A 21,604-nucleotide genomic window follows, 5' to 3' on the forward strand; every position below is an offset into this window, starting at 1 on the left:
ATTTTGAGATATTGGGGTGGTGAAAGGACGATTGTAGTAGATACCAACTATTGTCGAAAGTGGCTAAAGATGTGTTGGCTGTACCAGTTTCTACTATTGCATTTGATTCAACATTTAACACTGGAGGCCACATTGTTGATCAATTTCAAAGTTCTCTCTCTCCTCTTATGGTTCAAAACCTTGTATGTGCACAAAATTGGCTTCAAGCCATAGTTCCAATTTCTCATCACCAATCAAGGGATGAGGTGGAGGTGTTGGAGGAGGAATTTCTTGATTTAGGTAATACATTTAAATTTTGAAACTTATCGTCTATTAATTCTTATTGAATGTCTCATGTATTCAAACAAAATTTAATCTATTGTATTTATTTCCTTTTCTTTTCTAGTTTTAAATCAACAATCATAAAGTGCATCAACAAGTACCAGCTCAAAATTGGGTTCTAGCTCAGCTCAAAATTGGGTTCTAGCTCAGGCAAACGGCCATTAATTAGTATTGAAGATTAATAATTGACTTGGTAAGTTACTGCCTTTGGCCCCTTACTGTTATAAACTTGTTGTCCTTTCTAGTTGGTCTTATATTTGGTACTAATGTATTATTTGTTAAATATTTTTTTGTCTATTATAAGAAGAATCATTTGTTTTGTAAAGAAGACAACATTTTGGAAGCTCTTGTGTATATTGTCTTTCTAACAATACTACTCTTAATGCTTATAGAAAAGAAATCTTAGTCAATAGGTTTTCTTTTCTATAAATTATAAACTTATTAGCTAGAGTATTTGTCATTCAATGCTTTGGAAAAGCTATTTTTTGGAAATACATGTGGTATTTCATAATTGTAATTAATTATATTGTTGGGAACACTGTATAGCTAGCAAGCTTACTGCCTTATTGTTTACTGCCTTAAAATTTTGCAGTAATCTAATTGCCTTCTTTGCCTATGTGGCTTACTTAGTATATATCCATTTATATATACAAATGGAAATATTGCAGTATAAATCCGTTGCTTATGCTTACTGTGCTTGACTTATTTGTTATTGGACATATTATTTGTTGTGAGGTTGGCAGGTTTAACATAAGTGTTAAGAATGGCTTTTATGCCTTTCGGTTTTTCTTGAATATATATGACTTGTATTGAGCTATTGGCTTACTACCAGGTGCTTGTATTGTGAGGATGTTTAACAAATCACATGTGATAAAAATAGGCATGTTTGTGTGTTGTGTTTTGCTATTTTGTCCATGTTACACATTCTGTTTTGATGTGTTTATTTTTTGGTAGTCAATGTGTGGCTGTTTAACAAGTCACGGGTGGTGAAAATAAGATTTTTTGTGTTGTTAGTTGTGTTGTGCTATTTTGTCCAGGTTTTACAATAGATTTTGCTATGTTTATTTTTTGTGGTCAATGTGTGGATGCTTAACAGATGTGATAAAAATAGGATTATTTTGTGTGTTGTGGTGAGGTATTTTGTCCAGGATGTTTAATGTGTGGATGCTTAATAGATGTGGTAAAAATAGGCTTATTTTGTGTCTTGTGATGAGGTATTTTGTCCAGGATGTTTTTGTCCTGGAGGCCCAATGAATTTATAAGTAGAGTAGTTGCTTAATTTAAGTTCATCTTGAAGGCCCATTAAAAAAAAAAAAAAAAAAAAAAAAGAGTAAAAGGGTGGCCCAATTATTTTATATGGAAAATTCAAAAAATATGACATCCAAGTAATTTATAAAACTGTCAAACTCCTTAATTTGGGTTTAAAAGACTGAAAAAATTGAACTAAAAAAAATTTCATAGAAGTCCAAAAAGTGGCACAATCTATGGCCCAAACCCACCTAAACGACAACTCCGACCTGCCTACCTAAAAAATATTTTGTAGTGATAAGTTGATTTCTTATGTTTTGTTATTTCCATTTTCTTATTATATGAAAATTTTTCTAAGCTTGTGTATAATTTTTAAAACTTACACCTTTTTTTAGGTACTTGTAATTTTTCCAATTTTCCACAAAATACTGATCCAAACACACAAAGAATTGCTAGGTGATTGGAATAAAAATACACGCTTGTACCTAAAAAAAAAAAGATGTCCAGCTTTAGTTAAAAGGCTGTAATATGCTAAATAAAATCCAAAAAACAAAACAAAACAATACTCACTATCATTATGCTAATGGGAAATTGCATAGAACGTCAGTATTTATATTCTTAATTTTGTTTTTAATAAGAAGTTAGAATTATATTCTTAATTTTAAATAAAATAACATGGGCTAAGTGCAACTAGCATATATGGTTCCAGCAGGGGTAGGACCAAGTTTAAGTAGATCACCACCAAACGCGTAAATCATCTAGCTTTTCTGTTCAAAAATTGTGGGGGGACTACTTTGCCAGCTCTATGCAGCCTGTTTGGTACTCCAACCACCATGCCCTCTTTCACACACCCTGGTCTGGTGTTCGTTTTTGTCAATGGATTATAGCTTTGAATTTCCTTTAGCGGACTGATTATAGCTTTGAATACATGATTAATTATATACGATAAATTACCGATTGTTCTAAAAGTCTAAGTTATTAGAAAATTGGTTAAATTTGTAACTTGTAAAACAATTTGTATATAATAACACTGCTCTTAGAAAATTGTAAATTTAATTGTTTAACAATAATCCTAACACTCTATCTCACGTATGGGCCTAAACTCTTTTTTAATAAGTTATTTAACATTTTAAATGAGAAGTATAGTGTTAATTTGTGGCGAAAGTGAGAGGTAGAGTGAAGACGGTGATTGAATTCAAAATATCATATTCTTTACTGTGATAAATTACGAATTGTTCCAAAAACTTAAACTAATAAAAAATTGTAAATTTAATCATTTAATCATAATTCTAACCTAAAATATCCCATCTCAACCATCACACCAACTTCCTGGTTTCCCATCTTCTTCTTCTTCTTTGTCTCATCATTATGCAAACCTGTCTCCAGTTTTGAGCTGAATTTTGCCAAAGCGCCTTTAGTTTAATTGATAACAACCTGGCTTTGCCAGCACTACTCAACGGCTTATAGCTCCAGTTGCACCTATATATAGGCTTCAAACTTGAACTAGTTTCATCACAACCTCATCTCTCTCACAAGCAACTGAGCTCCTCCTTTCTAGAGCTCTTAAAGTGACAACAATGTCTACTACTACCTCTTCTTCACTCCAAGTTTCATTGCTGCTTTCATTGTTCATTCTTACTTCTCTAGCGGCTGTCTCAGTTGGCAACTTCCATCAAGACTTTGACATCACTTGGGGAGATAACCGTGCAAAGATGCTTGATGGAGGCAATCTTCTTACTCTTTCCCTTGATAAAACTTCCGGCTCCGGTTTCCAGTCCAAGAATGAGTACCTATTTGGGAGGATTGACATGCAAATCAAGCTTGTAGCTGGAAATTCTGCAGGCACTGTCACTGCTTATTACGTAAGTCTCGCTTCCTCTTCAACATCACTTAGTTCCAAATTTGTAAAATGGTTTCAAATCTCACCATTTCAAAGTACGTTTCACTTTTTTCTGAGACAACTTTTTCAAACAATCCTAATCAAAAAGTTGAAAAATAAGTTGTATCAAGCAAACACTAACCCAATTATTTAAGGTTTTCATAGCTCATTTTATTGAACTACTTTGCAGTTATCTTCTCAAGGAGCTACACACGATGAGATTGACTACGAGTTCTTGGGAAACGTGTCTGGGGATCCATACATACTCCATACCAATGTGTTCTCACAGGGAAAAGGCAATAGGGAGCAACAATTCTATCTCTGGTTTGATCCCACAATGGCATTCCACACATACTCCATCGTCTGGAACACTCAACGCATCATGTAATATATAATAGACACTATATCTATTGAACTTTCATATAACTTCATTTAGAATAAGTAAATTAATAATACATTTGCAACTTCTTGCTTTACAGGTTCTTGGTGGATAACATTCCTATAAGAGTGTTTAACAACCTGGAATCAATTGGTATTCCATTTCCCAAAAGCCAACCCATGAGGATTTACTCAAGCCTCTGGAATGCCGATGACTGGGCAACAAGAGGTGGGCTTGTAAAGACTGACTGGACAAAAGCTCCATTTACAGCTTCTTACAGAAACTTCAAAGCCAATGCTTGTGTTTGGTCCTCGGAATCATCCTGTGTCTCCTTGTCCACCAATTCCTTGCAGACCAGTGAATGGCAGAATCAAGCTCTTGATGCAAATGGAAGGAACAGAATCAGATGGGTGCAACAGAAGTACATGGTTTACAACTATTGCAATGACTTTAAACGTTTCCCTCAAGGTCTCCCAGCTGAATGCAAGCGATCAAGGTTCCTCTAGAGAGGCTAAATTGGCCTATATATTCAATTGTTGATTCCTCTGTATCAATATGAATTCTTTATTCTTTGTGCAAAAATATGTTGTAAGCAAAATAAATCAGTTTTTTTTTTTTTTTTTTTAATGAAAGGAAAATAAATCAGTTGTGACTAATTCTAAAGCAAAGCTTCGATTTGGTTCTAAAGATGTTAAAAGGGAGATGAAGAAGGAGATAGAAAAGCACATGGCACAACATGTAGTGCCCTGAGAAATTCTTATTGCATCATCAAAAGTGACATTTGCTTATTGAACTTAAGCTCAAATCTTGAAGTAATTAGACTTGGTAGACATGATTACAGATTGAGAACTAGAGAAGATTATAGCACAGGACACTATCCAGTTCTCTCTCTACCGGGCAAACCTAGAGAAGAACAATGAAAAACAAAATCAAGAACCGGAAAATAGAATAAACCTCAGAATCCGTGCTTAGGATTGCTTGGAATTAGACTATTAGTACCAAGTAGGATAAAAATTTCAATAAAGCTACGCACATCATATTTTAATAATTTAAAAATAAAGTTTAAGTGGCAAGCTGTTAACGATAAATAAAAAAATAATAATATTTTTGATACAAGATAAAATTTCTACTCTAACGTAATTTAAGTGTATATGTGTGTGAAACTCTTTTCTGAAAACTTGAACCCTGACCCTTTCCCCCAACACCCCCACAAGCATTTATACTTGTAAATAATAATGTTAATGGTGGGATCAAATGAAAAGTAGTAAATGCATTTTAATTAGAATTTTTTTGTGAAAATACTTTACCAATAGCACTACTGTAAAAATTTTAAAATTTTAGGAATCAAGTTCAGCGCCTAATATTAGTTGAAGTCAATGCATTGGATGCCCTAAGTCATTAAGTTGAATTTAATATTTCAAATGATGCTTTTATATATTGTCCAAAAATATAAAGCAAATTGCCACATATATCAAGAAAAATGTACACAATCATTAGTAATCTTGCATACAAACTACCAAATTACTTGACAAGTATATTTTTCTTTTCAAAATTTGTATTACAATTCATAATTGAATATTTATTATTTTTGAACTTATTTCCTTAAAACACTCATTAACATTTAAAATATAACTGTTTGCATACTCTCTTTTTTTAGGACAGTGTTTTCACACTCTGTATCTCTTGTCATGCATATCTTTTTTTCTTTTTCTTTTTTTATAAAATTCCCTATTGAACATCATAGTAGAAAATTTTACTTTGTACACAAATTTCACACCGATAAATCACACATTCTTGAAAATATGTAACAAATAATCAATTTGTGTTGATATATGTATGAAAGTAGTTAGATTTCTCTGTATGATCATTTACAAGAAGAGCATACAATGAATTCCTCCTATTCAATCTTTGCATCACTTTATGATCCAAAGGGCTATAAACTTGATCTTGAATCATGCTTTGATGTTTCCGAGGTTGAATGTGTATCTTGAAGTAATTGCTTTAATATTGCGGTCTACTGACTTGATTTGAAATTAAATCAAATGAAAATTGAAGGAAAAATTCCTATTTTGATTTGAAGTAGGAATATGCTTTGATTTTGAATGATCAAAATTTTCTTTTGGGCTTAGAGATGATTCTCCACTTTGACAAAATGCCAGTATCTATCTCTCTCTCTCTCTCTCTCTCTCTCTCTCTCTCTCTCTCTTAGTGTATGTGTGTATGTTTTTCTTATATAAGAAATTTCTATTTATAAACAACTCAAGGGCACTTTATTTAGAATTTTCCAATGTTTAATGAGATTTAATAATGAATTTTGAATTAGAATTTGGTCTTGCACTTTTTCTTTTTTCTTTTTTCTTTTTTCTTTTTTTCTGAATTTGGTCTTGCAGTTAATTAAAACTTTCTATGTAAATCTCATACCACTATATGGCTTCAACTGGCTTGTGACACGTATCATTTTTGTGAGTTCAGGACAATTCAAGGGACTTGACATGTGTCTTAATTTCATTTGCTTAAATTTGTTGACTAAGACCAACTATCAACATTCACACTTGGGTACTGACTTGAAAAAAAAATATCGATCACAATCAATCCGACACGGCTGTCAACATCATGCAAATTGCATGTCTACAGAACGCAAATCTAACTTTATTATAAACAGATCAGTAAATTGTTCGTCCTAGATTTTTCATTTCATTTTTTTTTTTAATTTTGAGAAAAGAAACATTAAATTTAGTCAATATTATCTTATTCGTTTACTTGAAAGTTATCTTGCATATTGTTTAGATTCATCCTTCAAATGGCTTTTTCTTTGACACAATTAAAAAATGGCTTAGGCGGAGCAAACAGCAAAACTATTTCTAGAAATCTAGTAATTTCAGTTTCAGTTAAAAATGACCAGGATTTAAGAGAGATAACTTTAACCTTGCTTGGTGACTAATTAATAATACATGAGAAGACTAATCACATACTAGAACATATACATGAGAAGAATAATCACATACATGAGAAGACTAACCTTGTTTGGGGACTAATTAATAATACATGAGATAACTTTAACCTTGTTTGGGGACTTTAAGCCAAGAGCCTTGGGGTCTAGAGAAAAATAGTTCGAATGCAGATATTTTATAAGACTATTCATGCATGTTATTAAAATAAATTACATGATTCATTAAAAATATTATGTGACTAAAATTACATATGAATGATCTCTTTAATTGCTATGTAGTAAGCTGGGCTAAGATAACTCCAAATTTTTTTCTATATGACAAATAACAAAACCTCTCTATCACTATCAATTGTACTTTGCTACTCCATTATGATTCTTAATCCATACTATACTTATTTTCTTTTCTTTTCCTTTTCTATTTTTTGGGGGTTACTAGATAATGATAAACAATATCATGCAGCTGGCTTAAAACAAAAACAAAAAACAAGATCATGCAGCTACGTTATGCCATTGTGTCATAATTAAATTTAATATTCTACAGAGGAACCCTTAAGGGAAACACCAAAGAGTTCAGAATTTAATGCCAAACCTTAAATATAATCACCCAGGTGGCTGGGTCAAATCCATGTGGTGACCCGTGCAGGTCCAGATGGGGAAGGCAACATACTATATGAATTTACTATGCAGAATTAGAAAGCCTCAAGTTGGCCAGCTCTATGCAGTGTAGTTTGTATTCTCATTTTCCTTTTTGTCAACGGCTTACAACTCTGACATTTCTATTAGTCAATTACTGATACGCTGATCATAACTCCAAAAAAATACCAATACAAATGCTTCACAACTCAATCTCTACTCTCTACCTTCACATAAACCCTTTATCCCGTTTCCTATGTTGCTTCCTCTCAGCTTAATTTGTAATCTGTCCCAGGTTTTGAACCATGCATTATGTTCATGCCAGCTCTACTATTCAATTTCACAACTTGGGTTTTGCCAGCTCTATTCCACGGTTGCTATACTCCAAGTGCACCTATATAAAGCCTGTCACCTTACACTTCACATTCAAACAATCTTATATTTCTATATCCTTCTCATAAATCATAATCTCATCCTCTCTTGAGCTCTAAACAGAAGTAACAAAAATGTCTTCCTCTTCTCTTCAAGTGGTAATGCTTTTGCTTGCTTTATTCAGTCTCAGTGCTCTGGTGGCAGCCTCAGCCGGAAATTTTGGACAAGATTTTGATATTACATGGGGCAATGATCACGTTAAGATGCTCGATGGAGGCCGGTTTCTCACTCTTTCTCTTGACAATACTTCCGGTTCTGCTTTCCAATCCAAGAATGAATATCTATTTGGCAGAATTGACATGCAAATCAAGCTTGTAAGTGGCAACTCAGCTGGCACTGTTACTACCTATTATGTAAGTTTCAATACCTTCTTGACATCTACTTCTAAAATTTTGTTATCCTCCACGATTAATTTAACTTTAAAAAATACTATAGTTATTACAAAATGATTACAAATTGATGTAACCACTTAAAAAACATAATAAATAAGTGCCTCCCTTTTTATGATTGGTGACATATAAATTTGCAATATTTATATCTTAAAATTTGTTAAACACTACTCTAATGGCTAATTTACAAACTTGTGCAGTTATCATCTCAAGGACCAAACCATGATGAAATTGACTTTGAGTTCTTAGGCAACCTGTCTGGAGATCCATATATAGTTCATACCAATGTCTTCACACACGGGGAAGGGAACAGAGAACAGCAATTCTATCTCTGGTTTGATCCCACAAAGGCCTTCCACACATACTCTTTCATCTGGAATTCTCAAGTTATCATGTATGGACACTATAAAGTACATTGAAATTTCTCAAAAGTTTATTATACTTCAGTTAAGAATGTTAATTCTAATACAATTGTAAATTCTTCTTGCTTATCAGGTTTTTGGTAGATAACATTCCTATAAGAGTGTTCAACAACTTGAAATCACTTGGTGTTCCATTCCCCAACAGCCAACCCATGAGGATTTACTCAAGCCTCTGGAATGCCGATGATTGGGCAACGAGAGGGGGGCTTGTGAAGACTGACTGGACCAAAGCACCATTCATAGCCTCTTACAGAAATTTTGAGGCCAATGCTTGTGTTTGGTCATCTGGGTCATCATCTTGTGTCTACAATTCAAATTCTTTGCAGACTAATACATGGCAGGATCAAGCACTTGATGCAACAGGTCGAAGAAGGATTCGTTGGGTGCAAAAGAAATATATGATTTACAACTACTGCACTGACTTGAAACGCTTTCCTCAAGGTCTCCCACCCGAATGTGAGAGATCAAAGCTCCACTGAAGGGACTAAAGCACCCTCATGCGATCTTTTTCTTTTTCTTTTTGTCACTCAGCATTAGATTTATAGCTTATGAAAATTCTTTATTCTTTGTGCAAAAATTGTCTAAGAACCAAATAAAATCAAATTTTCTTTTCTTTTGAGGTGCATCTTTTCTTTTCCTAACAATCAATAATTAAATAAATATCTTATCCTTACATATTTCGCACTTCCCAAACCTCCTCATTATAGAAAAATGACAACACCCCCCATCCCCACCAAAAAAAGAGAAAAGTCTCTCTCTGGAGAATCATAGCAAGAGGCTAGCGTAAGAAATATCTTCAAGTTTCAATATAGTTTTTGTCTTAAGAATGTCTAAACAAAGGAATTTGGCACTAACAATCTTTAGATAAGGGGTGATAATATTTGACACAACCAGTAGATACAACACAATTTTAATGAATTAGTGATTTAGATGAGTTTTCATCAAAATAGATTGAAACAAGTCATGCAAATGCCAACTAGTAATTAATTTGAAATAAAATGATTCATTATTTGTGTCGAGGTGGGTCAACTCATCTTGACAGTACTGATTTTATCGTGTCATTTGCATAATTCTCAAAACCGGACCAAACCGGGAGGTCGGACCGTGAAAATCGGGAACCGAGATGAAAACCGGTTTTTTAAGCATAAAGAACGGGGCATATGTGGCAATTCCGTGAACCCCTAAAACCAGGGTTGGACCGCACGAACTGGTAGCAAGAACCGTGCGGTCCAACCCCTTAGCAATTTTTTTTTTTTTTATAAAAACAATTTAACACAATTTTATTCTACTTAATTAAATTATCCATCTCTTACAATGAATAAAAAAAATTATAATTAAAATCATTCAAAGATATTCAACTTTACTTCAAAAATTAATCATAAATTTTAATGTTTTCATGGTTATTATTTTATTTTATTAACTTTCTTATTTAATTATTAAATATATGCTTGAAAATCATTAAATTTCCCTCACATATATAGATATATTAGTCAATTTTGCTAGTTTTATAAATTTAATATCTATATTTAGGCTTTAATTAATTATTAAATTAATTATGACGTCATCACGATTCGACCTCGGATCGACCTTGGTTCGACCTCAAAAACCTTGAACCTCTCTCTTTTACGGTTCAATGAACGGTCCGGGTCTGAAAACCTTGGTCATTTGTATCTGACATGAATTTGAATTTTAAATATAGAATTAAGTATGATGGGAGTTTAGACCCATGTTGTAAAACAATTAATCATTTTTAATTTGAATTCAATTAAGTAACCAATTATGCTTGCATGTTTAGTTTATGGTTAATCACATTACAAACCAATATCGCTAATTGAATAAACAAAAAGATATTTCCTCAAAAAAAAAAAAACAAAAACAAAAAGCAAATAACACAAGTTGATGAAGTGAAAACATTAATCTGGAAAAACTATTCAACGGTTTACCACCAACCCTCATGGAAACTGATGTGCTAGATAGAATTGAAGTTTATACAACATGATCAACCCTAACTATATAACTACCTCTAGTACTACTTGCTTACGTGACCACACAACTTCAAATCCCTAGAAAACTCTATAGCGGATTTTGTTCACACGAATACTCTTTCATAACTTCAAAAACCATCTTAAAGATAATCTCACAGCTGCCACTTTGTGATGTAGTCAACATCTTTAGCTTGATCACTAGTTTTCAAATCTTCAAAACTTGATGGTAATAGAGATTCTGGTCAAGTATCCTACGCAAACAAAAGTCGTCTTATAGTAGTCCTTATATATTCTAGCAAGTAAGGCACATAATACTAGAGATTAGATGACTTGTAAGGTTGAATTTAGATTCAGGGTCTGCAATTTTCAAACTATCGAATAGCTATTAAGAAGCTATTAAGCCAATCTCAATCAATCAACTAGGTGTTGAGACTCCAATAAGTTTTGATCTATCGAGTTGTTCTAGGCATGAATCTTGGACTTCAAATATACTCTAAAAACACATAAGACCCAACTATTTGTTCACGTTTGAAACTACAACCTATGGACCTAACAAATTAATTAAGCAGATTTTTATTGATTATATTGTTAAACTCTATTAAGAAACCTTAAAATCTCTAACCCTTTTTACCCAAAACAAAGGGGGAAAGGCCAAATGTCTTGTAAGTTGTAATTCAACTGAGACCTCCTGATATTTGCAACTAAGAATTTCATGGTTTAAATTCCCCCATCTCACATTGTAAATTTGTAATTATTAAAAAAAAAAAAAAGAATAAAAAACTCTCATTTGAATTTATTTTTTAAAGATTGTATATACTTCTAAATTTGGATGGAAATTCATTACAATGAAATGAAATAAAAGGTAATTTAGATTGTATGCTATTAACAATTTAATTAATATTCAAATATTCAAATAAATCTTTGTGTTTTGAAATTACATCAAACATGTGAAATGTGTCCTAAACAGAAGCCCATCATATAAAGATAGGGAAAATTTTAGGCATTTCTGTAGACCCAATTTCACCCACAGACTCTAGTCCAATATCTAAGGGCATTAATTTAGGGGGGAAAATAATTATAAATTTTTTATTAAAAATAAAAATATTTTTAACAGTTTTTATATTTTTCATTAAAATAGTATTAAAATTTCCTTAGAAGTGAATTATCCACCGGACCCATACACATATAAAGAAACTCTTGGGAAAATGATGGCAATAGATCCCTAAAACCCTGACCGTTCTTTCTTTCTTTCTATTTGTTCTAAAACCCCTAACCCTATTAGACTGACTCTGCTCTGTCTCAACTCTCAACCCCTTTGCTTCCATGGCCACCACCAAACCCAACCGACCCCAAAACCCAAATCCAGTCCCAATCCCATCTCTGGCTCCCACCAGGGTGAGCCCCAAGGTTATCCATAAAGCCGTGAATGCTCTTCTCAAATGGCAAAACACCAACTCCCAGTCCCTCACCCAAAAACCCCAACTCCTTCATCACAGCGATAAGTTTTTCTACCTCACTCTCACCCTCAAGAAAATCCCATCTCAACCTAATAACACAAACCCACACAAAATCCAACTCCCACATACCCTTCTCTCCCCACACCTCCCACCTGAGCTCTGTCTCATAATTGATGATCGTCCACACTCCAATCTCAACAAAGCCTCTGCCAAATCCAAAATCGATTCTGAACAAATACCCATCTCGAAAGTCCTCAAATTGTCCGAGCTGAAATCAGATTTTCGTTCCCTTGAGGCCAAGAGGAAGCTCTGTGATTCCTATGACATGTTCTTTGCTGACAAAAGGGTTGTGACCCTTTTGTCTGGCTTGTTGGGGAAGCCATTTTCTAAGAAGAAAAAGGTTCCGGTGCCATTGGATTTGAAGCACAACAATTGGAAGGAGCAGGTTGAGAAGGCGTGTTCTTCCGCGTTGTTGTTTTTGGGGACTGGAACTTGTTGTGTGATGAAGGTGGCAAGGGTGAGTATGGAACAAAAAGAGATTGTGGAGAATGTGGTGGCAGCGATTAATGGGATTTCGGAGGTTGTCCCAAGGAAGTGGGGTGGTATAAGGTCATTGCATTTGAAGCTGCTTGAGTCGTTGGCATTGCCACTGTATCAGTCAGAGCCGGAGGAGAGGTTGATGATTGAGGGAGTTAAGGAGGAGGAGGTGAAGGAAAAGGGGATGAAGGGTGAGAGAGTTGGGATGCAGAAGGATGGGAATATAGGTGAGATGTTAGTTGAAGATGAATTGGGAAATAATGAAGGTGAGGATAATGAGAATGGTCAAATATTGGGTAGTAAGAAGAGGAAAAAGGGAGATAAGGGTGAAGGAGTGGTTTCTAGTGAATCGAAAGGCTTGAAGAAGTTGGCTATGGTGAAGAATAAAGATGATCTTACGGAGAATATAGATGGGTTGTTCACCGCACAGGGGAAGAAGCAAGATGGTGGTATAAAGAAAAGGAAGGTTGGGTTGGCTTTGGAAGATGGGAATTCTGGGGAAAAGAAGGATAAGAGGAAGAAAAGTGGAGAAATGGAGGTGAAGGCTAAGAAAGGCAAGAAAGCAGCGGAGTAATTTGATTTAGAAGACTAAAGAAGTTAGAGATGGTAATTCTTACTCTGAAAAAATTTTGTTTTAATTATATAATCAATAGTGATTTGTGTTGATTTGGTTGGAGTACAGAAATTCTGCTAGTTGACATCACTAACTATTTTCTTTGGTATCTTGATTATGAAGAAAAATATAGTGATTGATTTAATGTTTTAGTGCTATATATTTGCCTGACTTATATATCTGAAATTTGGTCTTGTTCTTGTACGCAAGGTTTAATGTTTAGGCAGGCATTATTGTTTTGATATTCTACTATTTTCATGGTTACAACTTATCAATGTTTAATACATATCACTGAAGAAAAGGGTGAGGATGTAACTTTGAGAGTGAGTGCAGCCTAAATCCTTGTTGGTTGTTTTTGTTAGAAGTTAAAACTTAAAATTCCTTGTAGCTCAATTTGCTACTAGCAACAATTTAGAATCAGTCTTGGAAAATGATGGAGGAATGATGAGGACTAATTAATGGATTAACAACTCATTAGTGATGAGGTTTATTCGGCACCAACTTTGGATTGACTACTCATTCCTCCATGCCACTTCAAATGCTTATCCCTCAATTTTCATTTCTAGATGAGTGCTTGAATTTAAATTTATTTTGTGAATCTTATTTTTGTTTTGGCACTCTATTTATTAGTTAGAAAATCCATTTCTTTCAAAACTTATCTTATGCATTCAATTATAATTCAGTTATCCTTGTATGGCAGTCCAGACATCTGGCAAAGTCAAAAGTCATTTTCTGATAGATGTACGATTCATCAATCAAGAGTATAAAGTGATCCTAGTATTCAACTTGTTGAATGATATGTACAGTAGTTACTAATCAACAAATCAGCTTTTTTCCCCTCTTTCTTATATGAACTTTTTGACTTATTCAGTATACGTTTTATCAGAATTAAATTGATTGAAAGAGGAGTAGTTATGACAAATGATGCAAGCCTTTGAATGATAGCAGGTCCTATTAGGTCTCTTCAGCAATTCGAATGAGATGTTTAAAAAATCTGCTAGAACCACTCATTGGCTTGAATGATAGCAGGTCCTATTTTCACATTTTGGTGCATGTTGAGGATATCATGTAATGGAATCATTTGTATCATATATCTGAGTGCAGTTGGTTGTGGGATGACTTTTGGTGGCTTTTTGGCCTTGTTTAGGCCATATTTTGGTGAAGAATTTGCTCTGGTGGCTTTTTGTGACATTCAGGTTATGTTCTGGCGTAGAATTTTCTGAAACTTCCTGCTTTTTGATTTGTTGGATACTCCATTAGTTTGGTTCTCTTGACTATGGTTGTCAGCTTGCCTCTAGTTTTGCAGAGATTACTAGCTAGAGCATGTTAATTAGGATGACAGAGTAAAGACTTGTCTAGCCTACGCAATTTAAGAAATATTTGGTTTGCTGAGTGTGACCATATTATAGTTTGTTTCGGTCTCCAAGAATTGATCACCAAAGCTTGTTAGTGCTGGTAAATTTGAGGACATTGTGCAGCTGAAGAAAGCTACTAAAGTTGGTGTTGAAGTGTGTGGTTCAGTTCTTGCACATGAATAGAGAATGGAAAAGTGAAGCCATTCCGCCAATGAACTCTAGCTTGAATCTCGCCTTCACCCTTCCCCCACCCCTTGGGACCAAAAATAGTCCCATCAAAAAAAAATTTGAAAAAAAAGGGCCGACAGTGAGGTTATGGATTTTATTAAAGAATTATGTAATGTGAAGCCAATCTATATACCTGGTTAATGGTTACTGAGGGTTTAGACTCTAGATTCTCAAGCTTGTGCTTTGGGTATGTTTAGCAATGATCTTGCACATTCTTTCTTTATATTTTTGGTTTAAAGTTTTTTGGGTTAATGGAATTTTCCCTTCGTCAACAGAGGTATCATAGCATTCTTGCAAGAGATTTCAATGGACTCTGGCACAAATCCTCTTCTCATTGCAAATGCTAGGTGGAGGGTGAGGTCGTAGGTTTAAGATCCATTAGATATATGTATAACTTACCAAAAAAATAAAATTTTAAAAAGCCATTCTTGCAAGTGATGAGCCATGGGGGATAGGGCGTCACTTTTTAATATCATTTACAAATATGAATCACAAGATTGATAGGCAAGAAAATCATTGAAGTTGTAGAACGAACTATTTAGTGAGGGGTGTGCATGGGTTGGGATAGGTTGGATTTAAGGTTTTTTTTTTTTTTTTTAACCCAACTCAACCTTCTTAAGATGATAAATCTTCAATTCAAAGTAACTCTTTTATTAAGCCTAATAAAAAAAAAATTAGGTTTTCATTCAATTATCTAAGTCCATTATTCAATAAATGATTACATTCTAAATAGTTAAGAGATCTGGGGTTCAATTTCCGCTTACATCAAAAACTGATTAGTGTCTTAGTCTGATGATAAAGAGTTATTATCAAGAACGGACGTCATAAGTTAAAACTCTCTTCAAAAACAAAGTCTAATATTCTAATTTCATTAAGATTAAGTCTTAAATTTTTAAAATAATCAAACTTAAAAATTAAAAGTAAGTCTTAAAATCCAAAACAAATCAACCTAACAAATTTAAAATAAATATATATTTTTTAAACCAATAATAGCATGGGTTGGGTTGGGTTAGGTTGGGTTGGTTTATACAAGTTAGAAATTTTGTCAATCCAAATTTCGATCTACCCAAACTTTTTTTAAAAATGGGGTAAATTATACGAACTTTCCTTGAGGTTCAAGGATATGATACTCCAAAAGAAACCCTAAGAGAATTGACACTCCCCTTTTTTAAGGTTTGAAGAAATCAACACATTAATCCTTACATTAATAACAGTAATACAATATTCTAAATTTTGAAAAAATTCCATTGACCAAACCCTAACCACGGCTCAGTGACAAGGAATAATATTTAACTAAAAACACCTTGCACTAAACATGTTTAGGGTTTGGTCAAGGGAATCTTTTCAAAATTTGGAATATTTTGTTACTATTATTTATTAATGGATGGACTAATATGTTGATTTCCTCAAACTTAAAATGAGGAAAGTGTTATTTCTCTTAAGATTTAGGGTAGAGTGTCATTCCCTAATTCTCAAGAAAATTTGGGTAATTTATATATATATATATATAAGGCCTACACCATGTGACCTTGATGATTAACGTCAACTTACTAAGAAAAATACTCAACAATTAGGTGTGTGCATTCAACCTACCAACCTAGCATTTTAATTTTCAGGTTGGAGTTTCATGGCTTGGATTCTATATTTTATTATTATTATTATATATAGAATCCGAGCCATGAAAAATCAACCTAAAAATTGAAATGTCATAGGTTGAATGCACACACCTAATTGAAATATCATAGATTGAAGTTAATCATCGAGGTCACATGATGTAGGCTTTATATATTTTATAGAAAGAAACCTCTAAAAACTTGTCTAGAGCTATTGGCAACTTCAAATATGATAACTTATTGATAATGAACTTTGATTTCTAGCCATCATATATATAAACTATTTCATTTACTTGCCTTTTTAATTTGAACTTACACTTAATTTTAGATGTTTTGAGTTTCAATTAGCTTAATTGATAAAGTTCCACAATAAAAAATCTAGATTTGACACAGTAAATATATGCCTTCAATTCATTGAGCCGACCGAGCTCTACTCATGTAAAAAAGGTATGCATTTTAAAAAATAATTGAAGAAAAGAATAATGGAAGCCATAAGTTTTAAAGAACAACAACAATAGTAACTCCCAATCGTGCCACCCCTATATATTACATGAGTGCATGTCTTTATATGGGTTATTTGTTTATTCTAGTCGTGTCATGCATGATCTAATTTTTTGTGGATGTTGGTTATCAATGAGTTGAAATAAACTTATGTCTAGATACTAAAGATAACGTTAAAACTTTAACCATTAAAAAATTAGATAAAACAGACACCGTCAGAGAATAAATAGATGTTTTCGAAAAAAACAGAACTTCGAATTAGTTGAAAAATATCTCTCTTTATATAAGTAAAAGGTTTTGTTTGATATCACTTTTAACATGTTAAATATATATATATATACACTACAAAAATATTTCTATTTGCAACCGAACTTTTTCGACGACTAAAAACAGCCATCGACATTAACAATAGTCTTAGTTTGTCACAATAGGTATTTAGCCGTCCAACTTCTTCATATGAAGTTGAATTTTTTATGGAAATTATCAAGTACTTACAACGGATTTTTACGGTCGAAAATGAATGCTAGCAAGTTGCAACAGCCTTGTCGGTAATATACTTTTAGCAATGAAGCTTTTGCTGACGGCCATCAACAGCTTTTTGCTGCTGTTTATATGAATTTGTGACGGCCCTTTGTGCTTCTGTGACAAACTATGGCCGTTACAAATAAGCTTATTGTTTGTAGTGATATATATATAATTTCTAGAACTCATCATGTTTTCTGATGGGGCAGTAGCTTTTTTTATAAGCTGAATAGTCTGTTAGGAAGGAAAATACGAAATCAAGGAGGATTATATGGGACTATTCTAAAGTCACAAAATATTTCATAATTGTAGAGTTACTTAGTTATTAAGTCTAAATAAAAATGAGTAAAAACTTATCAACTCAACACTATTAAGGTAATAGTTATCACTGCACATTTTTGGTGTAGTAGCCACTCCACACGTATAAGTGTTTGTGGGACGTGAGGTGTAGAAAGTTAGGGCCAGGATCAAATTTTGGCGAAAATGGGTAATTACCCATCAAAATCGAACTATTTAGTTAATAGGGTCCGTTTGGAAACATATTGGCAAACTAGCAACTCGAGCCTTAGAGGCTCGATTTTGGGTCCCTAAATCGAGTTTCTAAGGCTCGATTTTCATGCATTGTTCCTCTCTGATGTGGCGCTTTGTCCAGGTGGCGTCCACATGAAAATCGAGTCTCTAAGACTCGATTTCCACCGAAAAATAAAATATTAATCACCCAAAATGCAACCCAAAATGCAGAAACAGCGGAAAGAAAATGCAGAAAGAAAGAAAAAAAGAAGAAGAAGAAGAAGAAGAAGAAGAAGGAATGGCGACACACACAGGCCGCGCGTGACCAGGTCGCCGCGCGACAGATCCAGGCCGCGCGCGACCCAGTCGCCGCGCGCGACCCAGGTCGCCGCGCGCGACCCAGGTCGCCGCGCGCGACCCAGGTCGCCTCGCGCGACCCAGGTCGCCGCGCGGCGCGACCCATGTCGGCGCGCGCGACCCAGGTCGGCGCGCGCGACCCAGGTCGCCGCGCGCGACCCAGGTCGCCGCGCGCGACCCAGGTCGCCGCGCTCGACCCAGGTCGCCGCGCGCGACCCAGGTCGCCACGCCGCGCGACTGTTTCTGGGTTTTTTTTTTTTTTTCTTTCTTCTCTGATGAACGCGTTGTGGTTTTCTGGCTTTCTTCTCTGTTTCTGGGTTTTCTTTTCCTCTGGTTTTCTTCTCTGTTTCTGGGCTTTCTTTTCCTGCTGCCCCTTTTTTTTTGTTTTCGTTTTAAATGTAAATCGAGTCTTAGAGACTCGATTTCCATGTAGATGCCACCTGGACAAAGCACCACAACGGAGAGGAACGACGCATGAAAATCGAGCCTTAGAAACTCGATTTAGGGGCCCAAAATCGAGCCTCTGAGGCTCGAGTTGCTAGTTTGCCAATATGTTTCCAAACGGACCCTATTAACTAAATAGTTCGATTTTGATGGGTAATTACCCATTTTCGCCTCAAATTTTCAAAAGGAAGCTTCACACACATAAATACTTAAATTAGACTACTATAATAAAAAAAAATTGTTACCAATTTAGATCTATGGAGCTTAAATTGGCCAAGTTATGTGGTTATCATTATTATTATTATTATTATTATTATTATTATTTACTTGAAGATGGAGTTGTTGTCATTATTGATTAGATAGGGTATATACCGTAGGTCGGTAGTTGTATGCTTTTGTTCTTGTGTTTATAACAACAAAAGAAGATAAACAAGAATTAATATCCTTTATAATGCATTCTCAAAAAAAAAAAAAAAATCATTTATAATGCTTTTTGCTGAGAATATCCTTTATAATGTTAGTGCAACTTATATTCAACCATCAAATTGATTTTCAATCCAGCCATCTCTTGGAGGAACCCACTTCTCTCCTGTTCACAATAGTCTCCTAAGCAGCACAGCGCAACTTATAGATATATTGTATTCGCTAGCTGGAGCTGATAGAGCATTTTGTTTTTTTCTTTTTTCTTTTCTTTTTGACTTAAACAAAATAGAGGTGGGAGATTTAAATCCAATTTCTTTTCTGTAAAAAGAAGTTGAAAATGTCATGAGTTAAAAGACTCTTGGTAGGCAATAGCAATTGTAGATATAGGGTATTAAAGCATTAGCATTAAAGAATGCTAATGCCATATCTAAGGCCTTTTTGACATTTCATAGCTAAAAAACATTTGTATCAAAAAATGATATACCTTACTATTGTAAAATTTTTTGCAATAGTGCTACAGTACAATTCTAAACTTAGAATTGTACTGTAGTACTATGCTAAAAAAAAAAATATATATATATATATATATATTTTATTTCACCCCTTAACTGAAAAAAAGTGATGATGTGAAAGAAATAATAAAGAAAAATTAAAAAATAATATTTTAATGAAAAAGTAAAATAATAGAGTTTTTGGACGTAGGGTGTATTATAAAATGGTATGGTATAATTAATAAAGTAGTTTTTTGGATGGTAAAATAGGATAGAGTAGCATTCTTCAATGATGATGCTCTTATACTTTGTTTAATGTTGGACAAAGACCTATAACTACTAAAGCAAGCAATTGAAGCCAATTCAAATCCTCAAGATTTCCAGCACTAAGTGAATAATGGCCGTATCCCTGAATATGGGCTTGATGTTTGTGGTCCGTGAAGAATTTTAGAAGAGAAAGAGGGCAAAAATGGCCCATTACCATCAATTTTGGAAATAATTTGCTCAGAAACACTGTTTCCGAACTATATAGCAATCTACCACTTTTTCGGGCCTATAGCGGCGTTTTCCTGAAAAAAAATTTTATAAGTCCCATAACAGTTTCAAGGGGCCCTATAGTGGCGTTTTTAAGCCCTATAGTGACGTTTTTGGGCCCTATAGCGGCGTTTTCCTGCAAAATTTTTTTGTAAATCCCATAACAGTTTCAAGGGGCCCTATAGTGGCGTTTTTAAGCCCTATAGTGACGTTTTTGGGCCCTATAGCGGCGTTTTCCTGCAAAATTTTTTTTGTAAGTCCCCATAACAGGTTCAAGGGGCCCTATAGTGGCGTTTTTTAAGCCCTATAGTGACGTTTTCAGGCCCTATAGCGGCGTTTTCGGAAAAAGTGGTATTTCCCTAATTATTTCCGAAACAGTGCTCTGTTGCTAAATATTTCAAAAATTAATGCTAATGGGCCATTTTTGCCAGAGAAAGAGAGCCACTGTACAATATTTCCATTACGACCCTGTCCTTGAATGTGGGCTTGATGTTTGTGGTTGTGGAACGTGAAGTATTTTGGGAGAGAAAGAGAGCCGTTGCACAATGTAAGAAAAAAGCAGTAGAGTAGAAAATTAATATTCCAAGGTAAGTGACATATAAGCAAATTGAATTATAATTTTGTTTCTGATAATTTGACACTTAAAGGTAGGGATTTAAACCCTAGCGGTTTAATGAAACGCTAAGAAGTGCTTACTTGTTGAATTATAATTTTATTTTCTCTATTATCATATTAAAAGAAGAGAAAAAAAAATGTTTCTCTAATCTAACTATCTTCTATAAAAAAGGCTAATCTTTTTAAATTTTTTTTATTATAAAAAAGGGCTAATCATGCGTACTAAACTAATAAAATTTGGTTCTTTAAGACCTTTGTACAATTTTATTTTCACTATAATCATATTTATGAATCCCCTACTCTTTTTAAGGAGACTTCCAAGCATTTAAATCTATCCTTTCATTATTGTGAAAACCAATAAAAAGTTGATCACATCAAAAGTTTGCCAAAATGTTATAAAATAGTTTATAACGGTAACATTACTCTTATTTAATGAATAATGCTAAATATACAAATTTTTTTACAAAAAAATTTACTAACTGCTGATGTAGTGAATGATTATTAGTAAATGAAAATGTAATGTTAATTGTGGGCCGAGATAAAAACTAATACAATAAGAATTAAAAAGTTGACCATATCAATTATTTATAAAAATATTATAAAATAATTTATGGTTATAGGATAATTCTGAATGAATTATCAACAAAACTTAATTTGAATTCAAATTAACAAAATTAATTTGGCTCGATAACCAAGATTGAAAACTTTGCCAGTAAGATAAAGATTCTGCTTAGTTCTTACTTAAGAGCTAAGAATCCAAATTCGA

The 21,604-nt window shown here is 33.8% G+C and overlaps 3 protein-coding genes across 4 annotated transcripts; all 3 read left to right on the top strand.

The window, feature by feature from the left end:
* The first annotated feature begins 3,101 nt into the window (after positions 1–3,101).
* On the top strand, positions 3,102–4,393 carry LOC115957528 (xyloglucan endotransglucosylase/hydrolase 2-like). Its single transcript, XM_031075794.1, has 3 exons — positions 3,102–3,431; positions 3,639–3,832; positions 3,928–4,393. Exons 1-3 carry the CDS (start codon positions 3,147–3,149, stop codon positions 4,331–4,333), a joined length of 885 nt encoding a protein of 294 aa, XP_030931654.1. The 5' UTR covers positions 3,102–3,146; the 3' UTR covers positions 4,334–4,393.
* A 3,523-nt stretch (positions 4,394–7,916) lies between these two features.
* Positions 7,917–9,265, top strand: LOC115957731 (xyloglucan endotransglucosylase/hydrolase 2-like). Its single transcript, XM_031076044.1, has 3 exons — positions 7,917–8,195; positions 8,432–8,625; positions 8,727–9,265. Exons 1-3 carry the CDS (start codon positions 7,917–7,919, stop codon positions 9,130–9,132), a joined length of 879 nt encoding a protein of 292 aa, XP_030931904.1. The 3' UTR covers positions 9,133–9,265.
* A 2,575-nt stretch (positions 9,266–11,840) lies between these two features.
* LOC115954737 (ribosomal L1 domain-containing protein 1-like) lies at positions 11,841–14,864 on the top strand. 2 transcript variants are annotated; one of them, XM_031072665.1, is made up of 2 exons: positions 11,841–13,238; positions 14,724–14,864. In XM_031072665.1, exon 1 carries the CDS (start codon positions 11,962–11,964, stop codon positions 13,204–13,206), a length of 1,245 nt encoding a protein of 414 aa, XP_030928525.1. In that variant the 5' UTR covers positions 11,841–11,961; the 3' UTR covers positions 13,207–13,238; positions 14,724–14,864. The 2 variants fall into 2 exon arrangements, with proteins under 2 accessions (XP_030928525.1, XP_030928526.1); XM_031072666.1 differs by lacking the exon at positions 14,724–14,864 and adding an exon at positions 14,194–14,692.
* The last annotated feature ends 6,740 nt before the right edge of the window (positions 14,865–21,604 follow it).

Source organism: Quercus lobata, chromosome 8 (genome assembly GCF_001633185.2).
Source record: "Quercus lobata isolate SW786 chromosome 8, ValleyOak3.0 Primary Assembly, whole genome shotgun sequence".
NCBI lineage: Eukaryota > Viridiplantae > Streptophyta > Magnoliopsida > Fagales > Fagaceae > Quercus > Quercus lobata.

Bases quoted from the DNA above. Each gene is read 5' to 3' on its own strand.
- LOC115957528 (XM_031075794.1), top strand. From the start codon at position 3,147: ATGTCTACTACTACCTCTTCTTCACTCCAAGTTTCATTGCTGCTTTCA. The intron at 3,432-3,638 runs GTAAGTCTCGCT...ACTACTTTGCAG, and splicing joins GCACTGTCACTGCTTATTAC to TTATCTTCTCAAGGAGCTAC. The intron at 3,833-3,927 runs GTAATATATAAT...CTTGCTTTACAG, and splicing joins TGGAACACTCAACGCATCAT to GTTCTTGGTGGATAACATTC.
- LOC115957731 (XM_031076044.1), top strand. From the start codon at position 7,917: ATGTCTTCCTCTTCTCTTCAAGTGGTAATGCTTTTGCTTGCTTTATTC. The intron at 8,196-8,431 runs GTAAGTTTCAAT...AAACTTGTGCAG, and splicing joins GCACTGTTACTACCTATTAT to TTATCATCTCAAGGACCAAA. The intron at 8,626-8,726 runs GTATGGACACTA...CTTGCTTATCAG, and splicing joins TGGAATTCTCAAGTTATCAT to GTTTTTGGTAGATAACATTC.
- LOC115954737 (XM_031072665.1), top strand. From the start codon at position 11,962: ATGGCCACCACCAAACCCAACCGACCCCAAAACCCAAATCCAGTCCCA.